Source organism: Thalia democratica, chromosome 5 (assembly GCF_965202585.1).
Source record: "Thalia democratica chromosome 5, ktThaDemo2.hap1.1, whole genome shotgun sequence".
Taxonomy (NCBI): domain Eukaryota; kingdom Metazoa; phylum Chordata; class Thaliacea; order Salpida; family Salpidae; genus Thalia; species Thalia democratica.
In genome coordinates this window covers 31,409,823-31,428,856 of record NC_139169.1, presented here as the reverse complement: position 1 = coordinate 31,428,856, position 19,034 = coordinate 31,409,823, and the positions used below count along the sequence as shown (strand labels likewise).

The 19,034-nt window shown below is 27.5% G+C and overlaps 1 protein-coding gene across 1 annotated transcript; it reads left to right on the top strand.

The window, feature by feature from the left end:
- The first annotated feature begins 707 nt into the window (after positions 1–707).
- LOC145837000 (putative aminopeptidase W07G4.4) lies at positions 708–16,188 on the top strand. Its single transcript, XM_082944767.1, has 14 exons — positions 708–868; positions 4,327–4,465; positions 4,943–5,005; positions 5,332–5,468; positions 6,207–6,303; positions 10,485–10,664; positions 10,916–10,991; positions 11,513–11,703; positions 12,234–12,356; positions 13,448–13,603; positions 14,198–14,324; positions 15,123–15,235; positions 15,436–15,548; positions 15,864–16,188. The coding sequence occupies exons 1-14, from the start codon at positions 786–788 to the stop codon at positions 15,880–15,882; spliced, it is 1,617 nt and encodes a 538-aa protein (XP_082800893.1). The 5' UTR covers positions 708–785; the 3' UTR covers positions 15,883–16,188.
- Positions 16,189–19,034: the final 2,846 nt, after the last annotated feature.

Sequence of the window (19,034 nt, the reverse complement as noted above, 5' to 3'; positions counted from 1 at the left end):
TATTTTACTGCAAATAAGTGGCCTTAGTGCAAGTATTTTGCTTGTGTTGATATTAACATATTTATTTAATTAAACAATGGTTTGCTGATCAAATGACTGGCCCGCCTTTCAAAACTCACTGAACATCTGGATTGAAAAATTTGAACTGTAGGCTGGGAAAAGACTATTGTTTTTATTTTGAAGGACTTTTTCATTTAGGTAAAATTTGTGATTTTGTTTCTGCTCTTACTAACGCATAATGTTGTGATTTTTTGTTGATAGCGTTTAAAGCGTTTGGTTATTTTAATGATACAGCTTTTAAAACAGTTTTTTGCTTTTGAGACTTTTGAAAAGAGCTTGGTTTTTGCAAGCAGAAAAGAACAAATACGCTTCTTATTGATTTTAGTTGTTTTAAATGCTTCTTTTTCAATATTAGCTATGTTGTTTAAATGCCTTTTGTTTTTATAAAATAAAATTAATAGTACACTAACAATTTCTTAAAACTAGTAATTTAAATACCATAAAGCTTTTAACATAATAATGTGTTCTAGTATTACTTGTACGTATTAGGTCGACATAACTAAAATTCTAATTAAATCAAATATTGCTCTCAAGATGCTGTTAAATTTTTACCTTGACAATTTAAACACTCTCTAATGCTTTCGACTATGCTGTTCTTACTGATTCGAATTGAAAAAAAGGCGTTGATATTAGTGAATGATTAACAGCTAACGTGATATTTTGACAGCCTAAATAAATTTGCGGTAACAAGTAGCGGTTGGAACGAATTGTTTACTCACTGGTTGATGATTGGCAAACTCTTCGGCAAGTATCACACTACGTATAGTTTGCATCGGAAATTTTCGCTCACTTCTGTAGTTAACATGGTGTAAGTTGAACCTTTTTTTTGTTTTTGATTAGAAATAAAGTGTGTTTTGTATAGAAGTACTTGTTTTCGAACTTCTAAATTATTTTTTGCACTAAATGTTTTTAGAGGCAATAGGATTAATTTTATTGTTACTTTATTTATATATATATATATATATATATATATATGATGCTAAAGTAAATTTTGAACTAAATGAAAAGAAGTTTTGGAAGTTTAATGCTTTTATTTCTATTTTATGATTCTTCAATTACATAATAAATGATCAAAATTTTAAAAGTTGTATACATTTAATTTTTTATAAATGCGAAATATACTTAAAAGTATTATTACAATTCAAAACTTTAAGTTAAGGGCATAGGGGGGGGGGGGAGGGGGGTAAACACCCTCTTTTGGTTTTTGATCTTATTTTATATAGTTTTTACTAAGCTACAAGATGCTTTTTACAGATTTAAAAAATTCAAAATAATTTTTGAGATATAGCCGGTCAAAGTCAGAGGCAACAATAGGATCCTTATGGGAGGCGCAAACTAAAACGGCAAAAATAGACTATTTCACTAAAAATCTATCTTCTCCTACGTTTTTTGAGATAACTACCTCAAACTTTCAGGAAATGTTCCTTGCAATATTTAGAAAATTCTGTCGGAAGAAATTTTTTTAAAAATAAAAAATAAAAATTTTATATAAAAAATAAACAAAAAAAAACAGTTTTTTTTTTGTTTTTCTGTTATAAAATTTTTATTTTTTTAAAATTCTGTTCCGACAGAATTTTCTAAATACTGCAAGGAACATTTCCTGAAAATTTGAGGTAGTTATCTCAAAAAACGTAGGAGAAGATAGATTTTTAGTGATTTCTAGTTATTTGACGTTTTAGTTTGCGCCTCCCTTAAGGATCCTATTGTTGCCTCTGACTTTGACCGGCTATATCTCAAAAATTATTTTGAATTTTTTAATCTGTAAAAAGCATCTTGTAGCTTAGTAAATTCTATATAAAATAAGATCAAAAACCAAAAAAAGGTGTTTACCCCCCCCCCCCCCCCCCGACCCCTATGCCCTTAAGTAAGTATAACCTTTGTTCTTATGTCAGTTTATAAATAAGCCTTATTTGTGAGTAAATGAAAAAAATCACCGTTATTTACAGAAAAATTTTAAGTGTAATATTCTTGACAAAATTCGAATAAAACTAATTTTATTTCTAAAGTCAAAGCATGGTTGCTACAGACTATTTTGAAATTTTTCAAGTTTAAAGAAAATCTTTGTATTTTGGCAAATATCATTAAAAACTCAGGCTATTTTTTGGTCACTCAAGCTGGAATTATATTTATAAAATTTAATTAAATGATATTAAATTAAATGAATTCTGCAATTAAATTAAAAGCAAGTGAATTTTGTTAAAATAACCAAAATAAAACATAGACAGCTTTAAAAGAAAAAATCACAAAATTGCTGCGAAATTGATATTTGAACACAGTTTCCTTATTAGTATGCGTGACCAATTCTTTACAACAGATTAAATGTGCAAATATGCAGTTTTATTGTTGCACAATTTAAACTTGTTTGCAGAACGTATTCAGCAGATTGCTTTATTTGCTTTAAGTCACAGCTCGTAAATTAGTTAACAAAACTTAATTATGTACAAATCCTAAAATAGTAGTTATCGTTTTATTTGCTTTTTCATAACCATGTGTAAGTTCATTTCAATTTTTTTGATCAAGATTTTAAGGAATTTTATTACTAAATTTAATATTTAAGTAATGTTGTATTTCAAAAACTTTAAATTTGTTACAAATTTGTTACAAAATTCACATTTGAATACAGTTTCGTTGCAAGCGTGATAACATTTTTTAACCGCATATTTTATTATTGCAAAACTTAAACTTGTTTGTTTGCACAGTTTGCACAGCAATCGTACCTTGCTTTATTTGTTTGTAGTCACAGCTCGTAAAATAATTAACTCAGGCTTCATTCTTTGTACATTTAAAAATATTACTTCTTTGTTTTGTTTGCTGTCCTTTAACCATATATAGATTAATAATAAGTCATTTTAAAAGGCAAGTTTTATTACTAAATCATACAGGAAAGTAATATTAGATTAATTTTTTTTAGTGCTAATATTGTTTCAAAAATTAGATGAAAAATTTAAATATATTTTGGTCATTTGAACTGTTTATACTTAAGAAAATCCTGTAATGATAGACAAATGCATAAAGTTTAAGATTACATTATAAATCCTTGTTTACTCCTTTATATGAAGTTAAAGAATTACGAAATGTTTTGTAAGTTTTCTTTTCAATAAATCATATTGTTATTCTACTAAGTAGCAAAAACATATGTTATAACTAGTATATTTGTGGACACCTTATGCTTGCTTTGTTTAAGAATAAGTTATAATTTTAATATTTTAATACTTATATGCTAGCACAATGTAGATTACCTAAAACAAGTGCCAGTGTTGCCAAAAAATCTGGAACCCTGGAAAAACTTGTAATTTGACAATATAAGCTAAAAAAAACCTGTAATTTGAGAATTTTCGAAAAAATCCTGAATTTTGACCAAAAATCACTAAAAACCTGTAACTTTTGGCAAAAATCACCGAAAAACTAGGACAAACCTGAATTATAAACAATTTTTACATGTTAAGTAGTAAAATTTAAATTTGACACAAAGTATTTACTATAAAGATAAAATATTTTTGTCTTATCAGAAAAATTTCTCATTAAAAAACACATTTAAAGTAGCTTTACAGTATCGTTTCAATATTGTATTACTACTTTGTACAGTTTTTAACCTTAAATTTAGCTTTAAACTAAAAATAGACCCAAAAACCTGGACGTTTAAAAACCTGGAAGAAGTTCAGAAGAAATTTCTTGAAAAAATTTGGCAACCCTGAAGTGAGTATAAAAACAAAAATATATACTTGTATGTGTACTGCAATTATTAATGATAATTAAATTTTTCTGTTAAATTTGATAGGTCATCATTTTATAGTTTTTGGTTTTACCGTAAAAAACTACCACTTTCAAACATTGAAATAAAAACTGTGTAAATTATCAATAGACTCTTATAATTTTACAGTCGGTAAAATAGTTAAGGACTATTTTAAATTTAACTCCATAAAGCTCTAAACATACAGCTTAGTTTTTCCTTAGTTGTAGTTATGTATTTGTTCACACTCAATGATTAATAAAAAGTATTCAAAGTTTTCTTGCGACAACTAGTTTTTCATTATAAACTATAACAAAATTCTGGAGATATGATATAAATGTTTTTACATTTGAATAAACTGTTGATGTCTCAGAACACGTAAAACAAAATAAAAATTTAACTTAATAAACACGCAATTGTGTTTGAAAATTTTGTTGTTAAAAACTGTATTAGACGGTCTGTAAAATGTTGGTACTCATGTATTTAGTTTTTTTATCTAAAATTTTGTACACTACCTAAAGTATTTTTATTTACAGAATACCCTGCAACTTGAGAGTTTCAACGTCGCTCGGTGACGCGACGGGTCACGACGCCATTCTCCTCGTCACCGATGACGTCAGCAGGTGCGAGGGAGAACTGAAGTTCGTCACCGAAGCCGTCGACGGTTTCAAAAAGGTTTTAATTTTTTTAGTTAAAATATTTGTTCATAAAAAATAAATGTCATAAATCTCTTTTTGGTAATAAAGATTGTGGTATCAAAGCAATTTTTCATGGCAGTATAAGTTAGTTTTTCACACATAAACTCCACTGAACATGTTTTGTTACAAGTAGTTTATACATTTGCTTTTTAATAAAAAAGTATAACTTGGAAGTTATTGTTAAAGATGTACATTTAGTTGCAGTAAAAAAATCCTCTTATGCCCTTAATTTAAAAATTTTGTAGTGTATATCTTTATTTATGACCTCAGAAAAGAATTTTTTAAATAACTTATGTTAAAAAAAAGGTGACTACTTAAAAAAAAAGAGAAATAAATCAATCATTAATCATACTGGACATTGATCAACAATGTATTTTTCCTAGTCATAAATATTTTATATTAGTTGAAACTTAAGTGTAGCTAATCAACCTTATAATTTCTTTTTTGTTTTCAGATTGACAACTCCGTTGGTAAGAAGGTTTCTATTTTACCCCTCAAAAATGGATTCAAAAGAATGGTTAGTTTAGTTTTCTATATTTTTTTGGTAGTTGCTTAGACATAAAAAATGATGATATAATCTATAAATCTTTAAATAAGTATGTTGTTCACATAAATATTAGTTTTGAAGTTTGTTGAATAATTATTTTTCGTCGCGTAAATAAATTTTCACTAGTTACTGCCAATTAAAACTTATATGGCAACTTCATCTATTTGGATCAGATCTAGTTTTACTGTGTAATGTTTCAGTAAATTTTCATAAAAAAAACATTTTTTATTTCTGCATACTGTATATCTTCATTGGTTCTGGCACCAAGTTCTTCAAACAATTTTCCCGCCAAACAGGTGTTCGCGCCAACGGGCCCACTGAACCGTGACTACGATGACGTCAGGAGGTTTTACGACGCGGCGTGGGACGGGATTAAGAAATGCGTGGACGCCGGGTGCATGAACCCCATGCTTGTCGTTCCAAGTGACGAACGGTCGGTTGAAAATATATTTTGATAGTACTTTGTTTATATTTTGTTATTAAGATTAAAATGGTTATATATGAACATTTTTTTAGAAATAACTTTCCATTTTATGCACGTAATGTACTTATAAGAATCATACTGGTTTATAGATTAGTAACTTGAAATTACGGTATTTTGTTGAAACTAAGTAGTTCATAGATTAGATCAAGTGGAGTGCTTTAATTACTATTGGTTGTTGTATCTAAGGATTAAGATTTAATTGACAAAATATTGCTGTTGTTCGGAATTTCGATTCGACTCATTAAAGTGTTATATATTCTTGATTGTCATATGTTTAAGTTTTTACAAACTATAGTGTTTCAAAGCACGATTTGTCATCAATATTAACCAAAATCTACTTTTGTATTCAATGTTATTAAAAAATTTGAAATAGCAACCATTTACTTAATCTTCATGTTTTAACTTTCTCAAATTTACGCCAATAATAAAATTTTAATACATACATACGTTTTTTACAGATAACACTAGTTATTTATTTACTAATCTCACCTTATCCTATACTCTTTCAATATTGTGATCGTATTTAATACATGAAAATATTACAACTCTCTTTGTCCATACAATTTTTAACACATAATCTTCAATTCATGCATATTGACCTTGAAAGATGAAACCAGTTATTTGATTTTTCACCTCATCCTATACATCCTATACTCTTTCAATATTCCTATCATATTTTACAAACAGATTTCCATGCGCGCGCCTGGTAGCTTCATTGGGGGCAATGCAGGGTTTGTACGTCCCGCTGGAAGTCAGAGAAATGAAGCCGGAACAAGCTCAGAAGGTTTGTGATAATTAGATTGGTGATGCTTTTACTATGTTTTTTAGATTGGTGATGCTTTTACTATGCTGTTTAAACGAGAACGAATCTAACAGATTCATTGTTATATCGCTATACTTGAAGTATTGCAGCACACTTATATTTAGTAAAAGTGTTTTAAATTTTTGTTCATTTTGTTTAAATTTATGTTTTTGCTCCATCTATAGACGTTTGCTGCATTGTGATATTAATTTACGTTACTTTTCAGTCAAAAATAATTGTCCATGAACATAATTGCACGTAAACAAGGTGGTGGCGTCATTTAATTGTTGCACAATTTAAAACTTTTTAATCCTTATAAATTTTAACGACTCTCCAACAAGACACCTATTTATCGGTAATATTTATAAACCAGTTAAACTGGTAGCATAATGTTGTAAATGTATGAACAAAAGAATGAAAAAGTATTAAATTGGGGCGATGAGCTGGGTTTGTCATTTAAGGTAAAAGCTTTGGCTTTTAAACCACAGTTACAAATTTGTGATCGCAAGGTTCAAGTTTTTGAACATTTAAATTTAATACAATTCCATTAACTTACAAATATGTTATTAATTATGAAATAAATACTTTTCTGCTAACGTCTTACAGACATAAAGGATAAGTTGTTTTCTGGTGTAAGTAAAATATGGGTACTAAACTTTGAAAACGTCTAACTAAAAGTCATGGAATTGTTTTTTGTTTTAAAATCATCATGTAATATCCTGAAATTTTGAAAAAAATATTTTTGAAAATAATGGAAAATTTAAATAAAAAACATTTTTAGTTGTCTGACAATGTCTTTTTTAATAACTGTGGTTTATGATATTAAGTGATACAATAAACTAATAAAAAACACCAGCAAACATGTTTTTTTCAATTTCGTTCAAATTATAAGTTTTAAGCTTCATTAAATTCATGAATATTTTTACAGATGTTAAGCATAAAGTTTTTTGTTAAATTTATTTTGGTATGAAAAACTATGTCCTGTAAAGAAAATATTTAATAAGAATAGTTGAAAATTTAAATGCAATAAATTATGCATTAGTTCTAAATAAAATATACTATATTTAAAGCACAAGGCGTTGTGGACAAAATTGACTTTTGTTGTCTGAATTGATACCGCCTACGCTTTTAATCACTAAAGAAATAAAGTGTTTTTATTTTTCCTTTTTTTATGAAATATACTAGTTTATATTTTAACTATAATGACAATATTTTATATTAATTTAGTGTCTCGAGGTATAAAACTGCAATGTTTTATTTTGTAGCAAAATACAAATAGAACAGTAGAATTTAGTTAAAAACTCATAAAAAAAAAGTATTTTTAGAGCTAAATCAAAAGTATTCAAAGTCAGATGGAATACAATATATTCTCTGATGAATTCTAAAATTTTCATTTCACTAGAGTTATGTTTAAGTATAAATAAACGTCATAACTATATAGTTTTCAATAAATAGTTTAGGTGAGCAGTTTATTGTAAAATACCAAAGTTTAAGAAATATATGTTGACAAAGTCAATTCTCATGACTTAAGATATTCATTTCAATATAAGAAACATTAGCGTGGTATTTAAAAATAAAAACTTATTAAAATTCTGGTCATTTTATTTTATCTGTAAATATTTACAGCCGTATATCTAAAAGCAAAGTTAGATTATTTTTGGCATAAGAAAATTTAAGTTGTAATTCATAGTTTTTCAACTAAACTGCATGTAAACTACGTAGTCACGTCATATAAGTATTACCGCAAATTATAACTCTGAAATATTGTATTTATTAAGTCAATTACCTTCCAAGTGTCACAATTTATAGTCAATCATTTAAATTTATCACCATTTCAACGAAGTGGCAGTATTTACGAAAAGTAATATTGGTACAGTAATGTTGCTGACAGTATCAGCAATATCTGCATACCTACAGAAGTATTAATTAGTTGTCCATTTTACAGTTAATGTTTACTTTTCAGTTTAGAATCATGGATTCCAGTTTGAAAGATATTTTTAGACTTATATAAAGTGCCATTTTTATAGTTTGTCATTTATTATGCATGTCATTGAAAAGTAGTTAAAATTAATATAAAAGCAACTACTTCTTCGATTCTCTTTTAATGTGTTCGTTATTGGCTATTAACATTATACTCTATAATATTTGTTTTATGGTTTAATAGTTTAATATGCATCTGATTTAGAAAAGTAAAATTAGGTTTTTCTTAACAAAACACAGTTTATCATATTCTTAGGCTTTTTTAATAAAATTATGTTTAAATTATCATTAAAACTGTACGAATGGTACTAAACTACAAAAACGTAGCCAGTTCAAAAATAATTTATTTTCTATATTTTCAACCAAGAATATTTTAGGTATAACCACAGATTCAAAAAATTGTGCATATACATTAATGTAATGTGTTAATGTAATTGTATATAGTTTTCATCTTAAGTAAGTGATATTTAATTTTGATAGTTGTGTTTTAAAGGAATTTATTATAAGTTTAATACACTGTGCAACTTATACTAAATAATAAAATGGATCTATAGTTTTGATTGTAGTTTTTTAGTTTCCATTTATACATGAATCAATAACCTTTTTAAACGTTTATTTTTTGAAAACTTTAAATAGCAACTTAAATTTTGCTCACAGAACTTATCAGTGCTCTAAAGTTCGTTTTATGATGTTTCCATTTAATATAATGAAATGTTTTTCAAATATTTTCAAGTACTAAGTCATCCGGGATTTAAAACAAATAATTTGTTTTAAAATAGTTATTGATAAAATTCGTTATTGTAACCTTTAAAGTTATGCTTTGTCTAATAAATATTTTTTTAAAATAAAGTACTTTCAACTTTTTATTTATCTTATTCAAGAACTTAAAATTCGCATCCTTTTATAAGCGATAAATTAAAAAAAAAGCGTGTATATTTGAATGAAAATAGAAGTTTAACATTGAAAGTAATAAAAAAAGCCATCAAGTGAGTAATACTGCTACTAAATATATTTAAAACTAAAAGCTTTTTTTTTAGCATATACAACATAAATATTTTTATTTACTCTTTTATTAAACACTGTTTCGTTTATAGTTGTAGTTAAGTTGTTATTGGAACAGTATAAAAATTGTTTAGCATATGAAAATATCATTTAAGTTATTTTTTTATTTTTTATATTTGACTCAAAATGCGAGCCATTGTTTTTGACCGCTAGTGTAATTTGTCAGCAAATTTTTTGTTTTAGACATTAGAATATATATGTATTTCAAAATGATGATAGGTTTTAAATAATATGAATTTTCATAAAGTTAAAATGTAGCAGAAAAATATATTTGTGACGTAGTATAATTTTTATAATAAAATTCAGTTTTCAATTTGACTATAAATTGTAAACTATTACTAGTATGTATAACGCTTATATGATTGTTCTCTTACTCAAGTTATTGTAAGGAGCGGTCAATCTCCTATATAACAATTTATTTAAGAATAAACACTTGATTTCTACCGAGAAGAGCCAATGAAGCAAAATAAAAGTTTTTATTTTCATTTATGTTATATAATTACAGTTGCATTTAATTTACCTATCTCAAAACTATATTTTTAGCAGTTCGTAAGATACAAATTATTGCATGATAAGTTACGAATACATAAAAAGTAGCTAAAAGACTTTGAACCCAATAAACCAGGCAGTATTTACAGCTAACAGTTTAGCTACTTTTTAATGTTAACGTAAAATACTGGTTACTGAGCTATTTGTTTTTATCTATATTTAAGTAATTATTGAAATGTAAAAAACATAAAATTTTTATTTTATTTGGTGTTAATTTCCTTGAAAATACTTTTTTGAGCTATTTTATTCAGCTGCATATTTTTCATTTTGAGGTAATAAGTATCATATTCTATGATTTACAGTAGATTTAACACTCCCAAGTTTTTATTTATTTATTTTATTAATACCTTTTCAATTATCGAACTCAACATTACAGTTTTTTATCGATCTTAAAATTTTTATTTTTTTTTAACCACAGGTGGAACCGTTTGTTGTGCACACAACCGTCGAGTTGAATTAATAAACTATAGCCTTAACTAACCTTATAATTCAGCTCTATATTAACAATTCTTGTTTTGCTTCAACGTAACAATCATTATCATTTTTAAAAATGTTATCATAATTGTTATCAGGTTGAATCGTTGGGCGTGTACTCAACCGAGAAGGGCGACAGTTTGGAGAAACTGATCAAGGCTTACGAGGGAGGCAGGTACCTGACACGTGACATACAGGGAAGCGATCCGGAGCGTATGGCGCCACCCAACGTCGCCAAACACGTGGTGGAGCATTTCAAAAACTCCGATTGCGTAACTGTTTGTATTTTTGATTAAGATTTTGTTTGTGTTTATAAATCATTAAAAAGCTTATATCTGATCAGTTGCAAACATCTGCATTTAAAGAAAACTTTTTTAAGCTTACAAGTTGCTTGAATTCTCTGAGGCAGTTGAGAACCTAAAAATAATAAAAATATATGAATTATTTATTCGTATGGCCTCCTTTCTAATGTCTCATAGTGTTGATCCAAAAATTTTTATATGGCTTAAAACCGTTTATTTTTTTCCAGGTTGAAGTAGTTTCAGACACTGATGAGATTGAAAAGAATTATCCTTGCCTTGGTGCAGTTAACAGGGCCTGCAAATGTTTGTAAATTTTTAATTTCAAGTACAACACTATACAAGTACGAATTACTATCAAAAACATTAACTTACATTTTAGAAATTTCAAAAACGTTATTGCTGTCCGAAAGGTTTATCATCTAACAGTAGCTAAAATTAGTTCTTCCTAATTAACCTATAAAATATTTTTTTTTCATCAGAAATTTTATAATTTTTATAGGTTTTAAGTTTAAGCTGCGAATTAATATCTTTAATGCATTGTGTTATGGTTAATTCAAAAACTGTTACAATTGCAATTAACTTAATTATTTAAATATGATATAACCATAAAATATCTTATTAACAAAGACTACACGCTCACCATAAAATCTTCAGTTGCAAGCTAAAACATTTTTTAATCACCAATCACACATATACATTTCAGTTCTTTAAACCTGTATAAATGATAGAGGTACCGAAATACCATCACATCCTGTAATTTTAATTGTAATCACGTCCAGTCTCCCATGCTATTAATTTTTAATTTGTTCTAAAACCACCAACAGACATTCCGAGGCACCAGGCGCGCGTGATCAAGCTGAAGTACGAGGGCACGGGTACCATCAACGACACGGTGTTGTTAGTGGGCAAGGGAGTGACGTACGACACTGGCGGCGCTGACGTGAAAGCCGGTGGGGTCATGGCCGGCATGCACAGGGACAAGGGGGGTGCCTCCGCCGTTGCTGGTTTCTTCGAAGTTTGTTTTGTATTAGTCAATATTTAATATACCTTAATTGTTTATTAACAAGGGGGGTGCCTCCGCTGTGGCTGGTTTCTTCGAAGTTTGTTTTGTATTAGTCAATATTTAATATACCTTAATTGTTTATTAACAAGGGGGTGCCTCCGCAGTGGCTGGTTTCGTCGAAGTTTTTATAGTTGTATAAGTCTTAAATGCAAACTTTTATTATTAGTGTTTAGTTCTACAAAAAAACTAGTAAAGGATAGTATTAGTTACACTATATAAATATTTAAGTCAGAACTTCAGCTTCGTATAATTGATAAGAGTTTTTATTTAAAGTCTTTACATTAAAAGTTTAAGAGTTTTTGTTAAAAAAACTTTAAAAAACATTTAATGACAAAAACATATCTATGGAACTGTACTTTATAGTCATAGTGTTTGAAGATAAAGTTATTTTTACCACCTTAGTACTTTGACTGTTATAACTTTTTCTTTTTAAAATAATCTGGTAAAACAATATGGTAATAACTTATCTCTAAATCATTCAGGTGTTGAACCAGTTGAAACCACCGAACTTGAAGGTTTACGGAACGATGTCAATGGTGAGAAACAGCATCGGGCCAGAAGGTTACGTTGCCGATGAAATTATCACTTCGAGGGCCGGTGTCAGGGTCGGTTTATTAATTAGTTATTTTAAGTTATTGAAAAGCCAGCTTAAACACATTAGTAGTATAAATTTCCTTTTAGAATAAGACTTATCAAATCAGTTATTAATCAAATAGGTTAAAAAGTTTTATTTATTCAATAAGTTTTTCGTGTCTAAGGTTTAATTTTAAAGCTGATGAAAAAGAAAATTCCTAAGCAGGGTTGCCACACGGTCAGGAAAAAATGGGTTAAAAAAAATCAGGAAAAGTCAGGAAATTTGACAAAATTTGAAAAAACATCAGATTTCGTCTGTTTAAATTTACAAGATTCCTTCTTTTCCAAAGCCTTCAAATGTTAAAAAATTAATTAAAACATCTCCAAAATCAAACTTAAATTGCAAAACTTTTCAAGAAATTTACAAAATTACTTATTTTCCAATATCTTTATCTGGTAAAAATTAGTAAAATATCCTTTATAAATCTACAGAATTTTTCTACTAATACATTGAACAGATACCCTACTCGAACAAGCAGTTTTTCTATAATTTTTTGTATTGATGATCTGTGGCAAGGACGCTTTCATAGTGAAATTGTGATATATAAGCAAAAGTTTATCTTGCTGAATTTTAGATTCAAAGTGTTTTTTGTTTAAGTAAATAGTTTAGTTCTTTATAATTAAGCACTGAGTTTAGTACTTTTGTAACAAGTTTATGTGTATACTTTACCTCTTTATGGTTTTTCCAAAGTTGATTAAATTGAAAAATGATTTATATAAGAGAGGTATATGCAGGGCTCGTGCGGGTCAGGCTAAATCAGTCTAAGTCAGGCTAAATCAGTTTTTTTGAAAAAAGTTGAAAAACGTCAGGCTATATCAGTTTTTTTATTTAAAAACTTGAGAATTTCGGTTTTTCTCAGTTCAAATCCTTGAAAATTTTCGATTTTAAATTGAGAAATCTTTTTAAGATCAAATTGAGATGAATTTATTTCTAAATAAAGATTTAGTTATTAAAGACTAAATCAGTCCGTATTTGTAAAAATAAATGCTTAAAACCTTTTGTTGAATCTCTAAAAAAAATTTAGAATCTTCATTATTAACTCTCTTCAACCAATCAAAACAGGTTCGCGTGGGCAACACTGACGCTGAGGGCAGGATGGCGATGGTTGATTGCTTGTGTGAAGCGAAGGAGGTAGCTTTGAAGGAGAACAATCCGCACCTGTACACCATCGCCACGCTCACCGGACACGCCATCATCGCCATGGGAAAAGGATATTCTGTTAGTGTAAAGTTTATATTTGATTAAAGCTTTGAAATTAGTTTTTATGCTAGCAAATGCTATCATTTTGTTAATAAAAATATTAATAAATACTGATATGTAAAAACTCTACAGATGCTATGGGATTCAGATATTTTGTTAGTTGAATAATTTTAAGATTTTATATAAGTTTGTACTTTTATCGTCGCCATTAGTTTTAATTATTCTTTTAAAACCAGAAACACACTAATAGCTATTCAATCGAAATATCCTGCAGAAGACATCATTAAAAATCATATGTATTTGAAAACTCATAAAATGTTTATGAAAAGTAAATGATAAGCCGATGCTAATGTTGCCACAGAGTTAATGTACTTAATTTAAACTAATTTTATGTTTACATATTATTTGTTTTCTACAAACATAATCTGAACACTAATAATAACTTGCCTTGTTCTTAATCTTGAGTTAAGTTTAAAACACAATGTTCCTTTTACGTATCAAATAAATTTACCCACAAACTGACATGTACTCTTTTTCGTTATTTTTATAACTTAGGCTAGAATTAAAAACACCGACAGCATTTTCTATTACTTGTTTCCAACCAACCAACAGATAGCAATGGACAACGGACCGGCTCACGACATTAGAAATGCGACGAAGCTCCAGGACGCGGGAGATCTTGTTGGCGATCCGTTTGAAATATCAAGAATTAGGAGGGAAGACTACGTTTTCCATACCGGTAAGTATTGATTAGTTTATTTGTTCATAATAAATTGCTTATGTTTAAAAGTCTTTACATTTAATTAAGGGCGTAGGGATTCCAACTAGTTATTTAAAAAAAATATCATTTGCTATCATTTCAAAGCTTAGAGTATCTACTATAAGGTACTTTTAATGGAACAAAAAAATTCAATTAACTTTTTCCATACCGGTAAGTATTGATTAGTTTATTTGTAATATTTTTTTTTTATTTAGTGTATGTAATTAATAGTTTGAAATGACTGTTTTACTTCAAACACCAGAGTTTGAAGAATATATTTAAAATTTAGGGTAAAATAATCTGATTATTAATTTCTACTTTAGTTCAATAAAAATTAAATGCATATTAAGATCTCATAAAACAAGTTCGCTACGAGATCAGTTTAAAAAATGATCGATACGTTTAAAACTTTACACCCCCTAAGCAACAGAAACAAGTTATCAGACAAACATTTTTCAATTTAATTTTGAACTTGTCGAAAAATAAAACACACTAACAACAAACTTAAGCAGAATAATTAGAATATGAAAATAGTTTTCAATGTGATAATAAAATAAAGATGATGTCATTTAATTAAAACAAACAAAAACAGGAAAATCAGAGTATGTTTGAAACTTGACAACCCCCAAACATTTTTCAATTTAGTTTTGAATTTTTCGAAAAATAAAGTTTACAAACAAACTAATAAACAGGAAAATCAGAGTATGCGGATGTGCTCCAGTGCAACAACTCTCCATCGAGTAAACATATTAATAATATTTTAATATATTTTCACAGGAAAATCAGAGTATGAGGATGTGCTCCAGTGCAACAACTCTCCATCGACCAGGACGCCTCGCGGCCATCAATCGCCATCCGCGTTCATGATCATGACCTCTGGACTTGACAAGGTTCATGTTTAGTTAGTATGTATGTAAATACTTTATTAAGTATAAAAATTGTTATCAGTTTTGTTATGTATTATTATTGCTACTATCATCAGCTAGTTGAATAAGAAAAGTCTGAAAAAAATAAAATTGAAGTACACCCACTTGGATATAATATAAATAATATATAACATAATATATAAACAAATATAATTTTTATTTAGCATGGAAACGATTCCCAACAAAAATTGAAATACACCCACTTGGATATTGCTGGTGCAGAAGGGAAATTCCCTGGCATACCTTCGGGATTCCCCGTGACTGGTCTTTTTTCAAGGTAAGTATTTAAGTTTGTATAGGATGCTAGTAGATGTAACTTCTAAAAGATTAGCATCTTTGTTTAATTTGTGAAAATGAATACAATCTATGGTGTGCTAACAGAGATATGTAGTTTTATTATTCCTTCAATTATAATTACTTACCCTATAAGATAACAACGTATATGATTTTCAAACAACATTTTTATTATTTGAAAAAAATGTTTTTATATAATCACACAAGGTGTGAAAATTACATTTTTAGTAATTTTTTTTTCATTTTGTTTACTCTTTGTTTTCAATAAAATAAAATTAAATCGTTTTATGATTTGTAGGTACGTTTTGCCAAAATAAGTTATGAATTTGGGGAAGTACCGAGATTTACTGCTACCAGGGTGCTAGAGGTGGCTACAAATATTATAACTATGTTTTTATTTTATATTCACATCCATTTATTCAAGCCTTATATCAAATATTTCCAGTGTATTTTGTTATTTTGCTATACAAAAATTACTTAGTGTTTAATTAGTTGACATTTTTAATACATATATACATACTTGTTAAGAAAAAAAAAAACAATTAATATGCATTAAAGTATACCTGTACTATTTAATTTTATATATTTTGTTGAATAAATACTAACTAATATAGTACGTTTTACTTAAACCAGATATTTTAGTAATAGTTTTAAAATGTCTACCTAAGTATTTTAGTTATGGATGCGTATCATGTAGCAAAGTATCTTACAATACTAATATTGTATCATCAAAGAAATATATACTAATAGTTATTAAAAAATTTGTTATATTTTACTTATAAGAAACATTTATTTAATTTCAAAATATTTAAGTTGTATTTAGATTCATCATAAACAGTAGTCTAATATTAAGAACTATAAGAATTGTTTTTTAAACCACTAAAACAATAATCAAACATTTTAAGTAATTAAGTATATAAAGATCCATTTTTATATTATAGTATTTATCAAGACCACACTCCTAACTTTTAAAAAATTTTCTTAAACAATTTTATACAATCACAATATTTTTCCTTGCCTAGTTGACCAACAATATATGCTTCTTCCGTGTTTAAAATAATTAATTAAATATTAGACATTAAAAAGAATAAAGCTACCAACCTAGGTTAGGCTCTAGATCCTTCCAGGGTTCGTGCGCGTCAGGCTAAATCAGTTTTTTTGAAAAAAGTTGAAAAACGTCAGGCTATATCAGTTTTTTTATTTAAAAACTTGAGAATTTCGGTTTTTCTCAGTTCAAATCCTTGAAAATTTTCGATTTTAAATTGAGAAATCTTTTTAAGATCAAATTGAGATGTGAATTTATTTCTAAATAAAGATTTAGTTATTAAAGACAAAATCAGTCAGTGTTTGTAAAAATAAATGCTTAAAACCTTTTGTTGAATCTCTGAAAAAATTTTAAGAACATTCAATATTTTGTTTTAAGTAGATTATATACGTCATACTTATGAAAATTTATAAAAAAAATACAGTTTTAATATAACAGTTTAGTTCAACAACTTAGCTGTTTGTTTGAATTTGTTTACATCAGCTATGTTTTTCAGAGCTTAGTTGGTTAAACTGTTATAATTTCTAATTTAAAGGCTTTATACCAAATACTTTTTAGATAAAAACTCTTAGCAGTTTATTCATATATTTTACTGTTTGTTTAAAGTTATTAGAGATATTCACAACACTAAAACTTAGCTTTAGATATAAGTACTAAGTTTTGTTGGAGTACAAATTTTAGGTACAATTCATTTTTCTATACAAGAACAAAATATTTAAGGTTTTTTTTTTAATTTAAGTGTAAGCTTTTTAAATCTGATACGACATCAACAATTACTATATTTATTTAGAGTTTAGGATTTATAACTATGAATCAATTTTAAGTATTAGTCAAAATACTATAATAAATATTTTTTTACTTATTTTAATACTCTTGCAAGCATTTTGTTTTAAATTTTAATAAAACACGACAATGCACGTTGTTTTACTATAAATCTTCTGTTTATAATGTTTTTACTTAGTGCTTAATTAAATTGAAAAATTGTGTTAAGTAATATATATTAGATTTTTACACTAGTAATAGATTAGATATAACACATATTTTAAAACTTATCACTGAGTTTGTTATGTTAAGGGCATAGGGGATGGGGTCAATCACCTTTTTCACAATTTAGTCTTATTTTATTGAGTTGTAACTAAGCTATGAGTTGCTTTCAGCAGATTTTTAAAGCTCAAAATACTTTTGAGATAAAGCTGGTTGAAGTCGGAGACTACAATAGTAAAAATCAAAATCCCCCAATACCTAAAATGACTTCTAAAGGGGATTTTCCTTACTTTGAAAAAATGTCAGGCTAAATTGGTCTTAGTCAGGCTAAATGAAAAAAAAAATCGCGCACGAACCCTGTCCTACACTGTTACAAAATATGATGACATATTTATAGTAATTTATCTATCCAACAAAACAAGATTGAATCTTAACTTTAGGTAGGCGATAGAAAATCTAAATAAAAAAATCTGTTTTTGTATATACTTAGAAATGTTTTAAAATTTTGTAGATATAAAGCGAGCTTGTTTTGCTGAAAGCAAATTTGTCTGTTGTTCTAACACTAACAGTGTTTTTATTTCTTACTAGTTTTTCTGTAAATCAAGTGATTGTCAGTTATTTTAGTAGTTTTAAAAAACAATTTTTATAATGAATGTAAACATAAATTATAAAAATTAGTCTAGAATTCTTTTAGATTAGTGAGCTTTTCTAACTAGCCTTCTAAAAATTCATGTAGCTGTTAGTTTTTTTATACCTTTTTTTTTTTATTGGATTTTTTTGTTCTGTAAAAACCTAAACTTAACGAGTACGTCACATTAGTAATTTTACACAAGCTTTTCTTAAGTTTTATGATAAACCTGAGTATTTTTATATAGTTTGTTTTGTGCCTTAGTATAATTTATTTTAATTAAGACTGATTGACATATAATTATGGAGAACAAGTCAAAATTATACTAAGACAAAAATGCACGAATACAATTTTGCACGAGAGTAAAAAAAAAACAGAAAAAAAGATACTAAAAACTAAATTAATAATAAAAAGAAGATATTGACCAAGGGTTAGGGGTAACATTGGTAGTAAAAATTACTATAAAAAAAAAGAACTAATAGAATTAAAAATTAGTTACCGACCGACTGTAAAAACTAGTGGTAATCAACCCGTGCAAAAGTGATCCTTCGTGCAATTTTATCTTCGAGAAAATTTTGTACGCTCGTGCAAGTTTGACAGCTACCCATTATTATGAGACGGTACTCGTCATTATCATTTTGAAATGGTTTGTTTTACATACTTGGTCATCACATTTAGCTGTCTTATTTGTTCCTGATTTTTATAGATTAATTTTTCAGTTTAAAAACGAAATCAAACTAATAAATGCTATAAAATTACAAGAAAGTTATTATTTACCTCTTATTTTCATAATACAGCTTGTTGTTCAATAG

Bases quoted from the DNA above. Each gene is read 5' to 3' on its own strand.
- LOC145837000 (XM_082944767.1), top strand. From the start codon at position 786: ATGATTGGCAAACTCTTCGGCAAGTATCACACTACGTATAGTTTGCAT. The intron at 6,304-10,484 runs GTTTGTGATAAT...AATTGTTATCAG, and splicing joins AGCCGGAACAAGCTCAGAAG to GTTGAATCGTTGGGCGTGTA. The intron at 13,604-14,197 runs GTTAGTGTAAAG...ACCAACCAACAG, and splicing joins CCATGGGAAAAGGATATTCT to ATAGCAATGGACAACGGACC.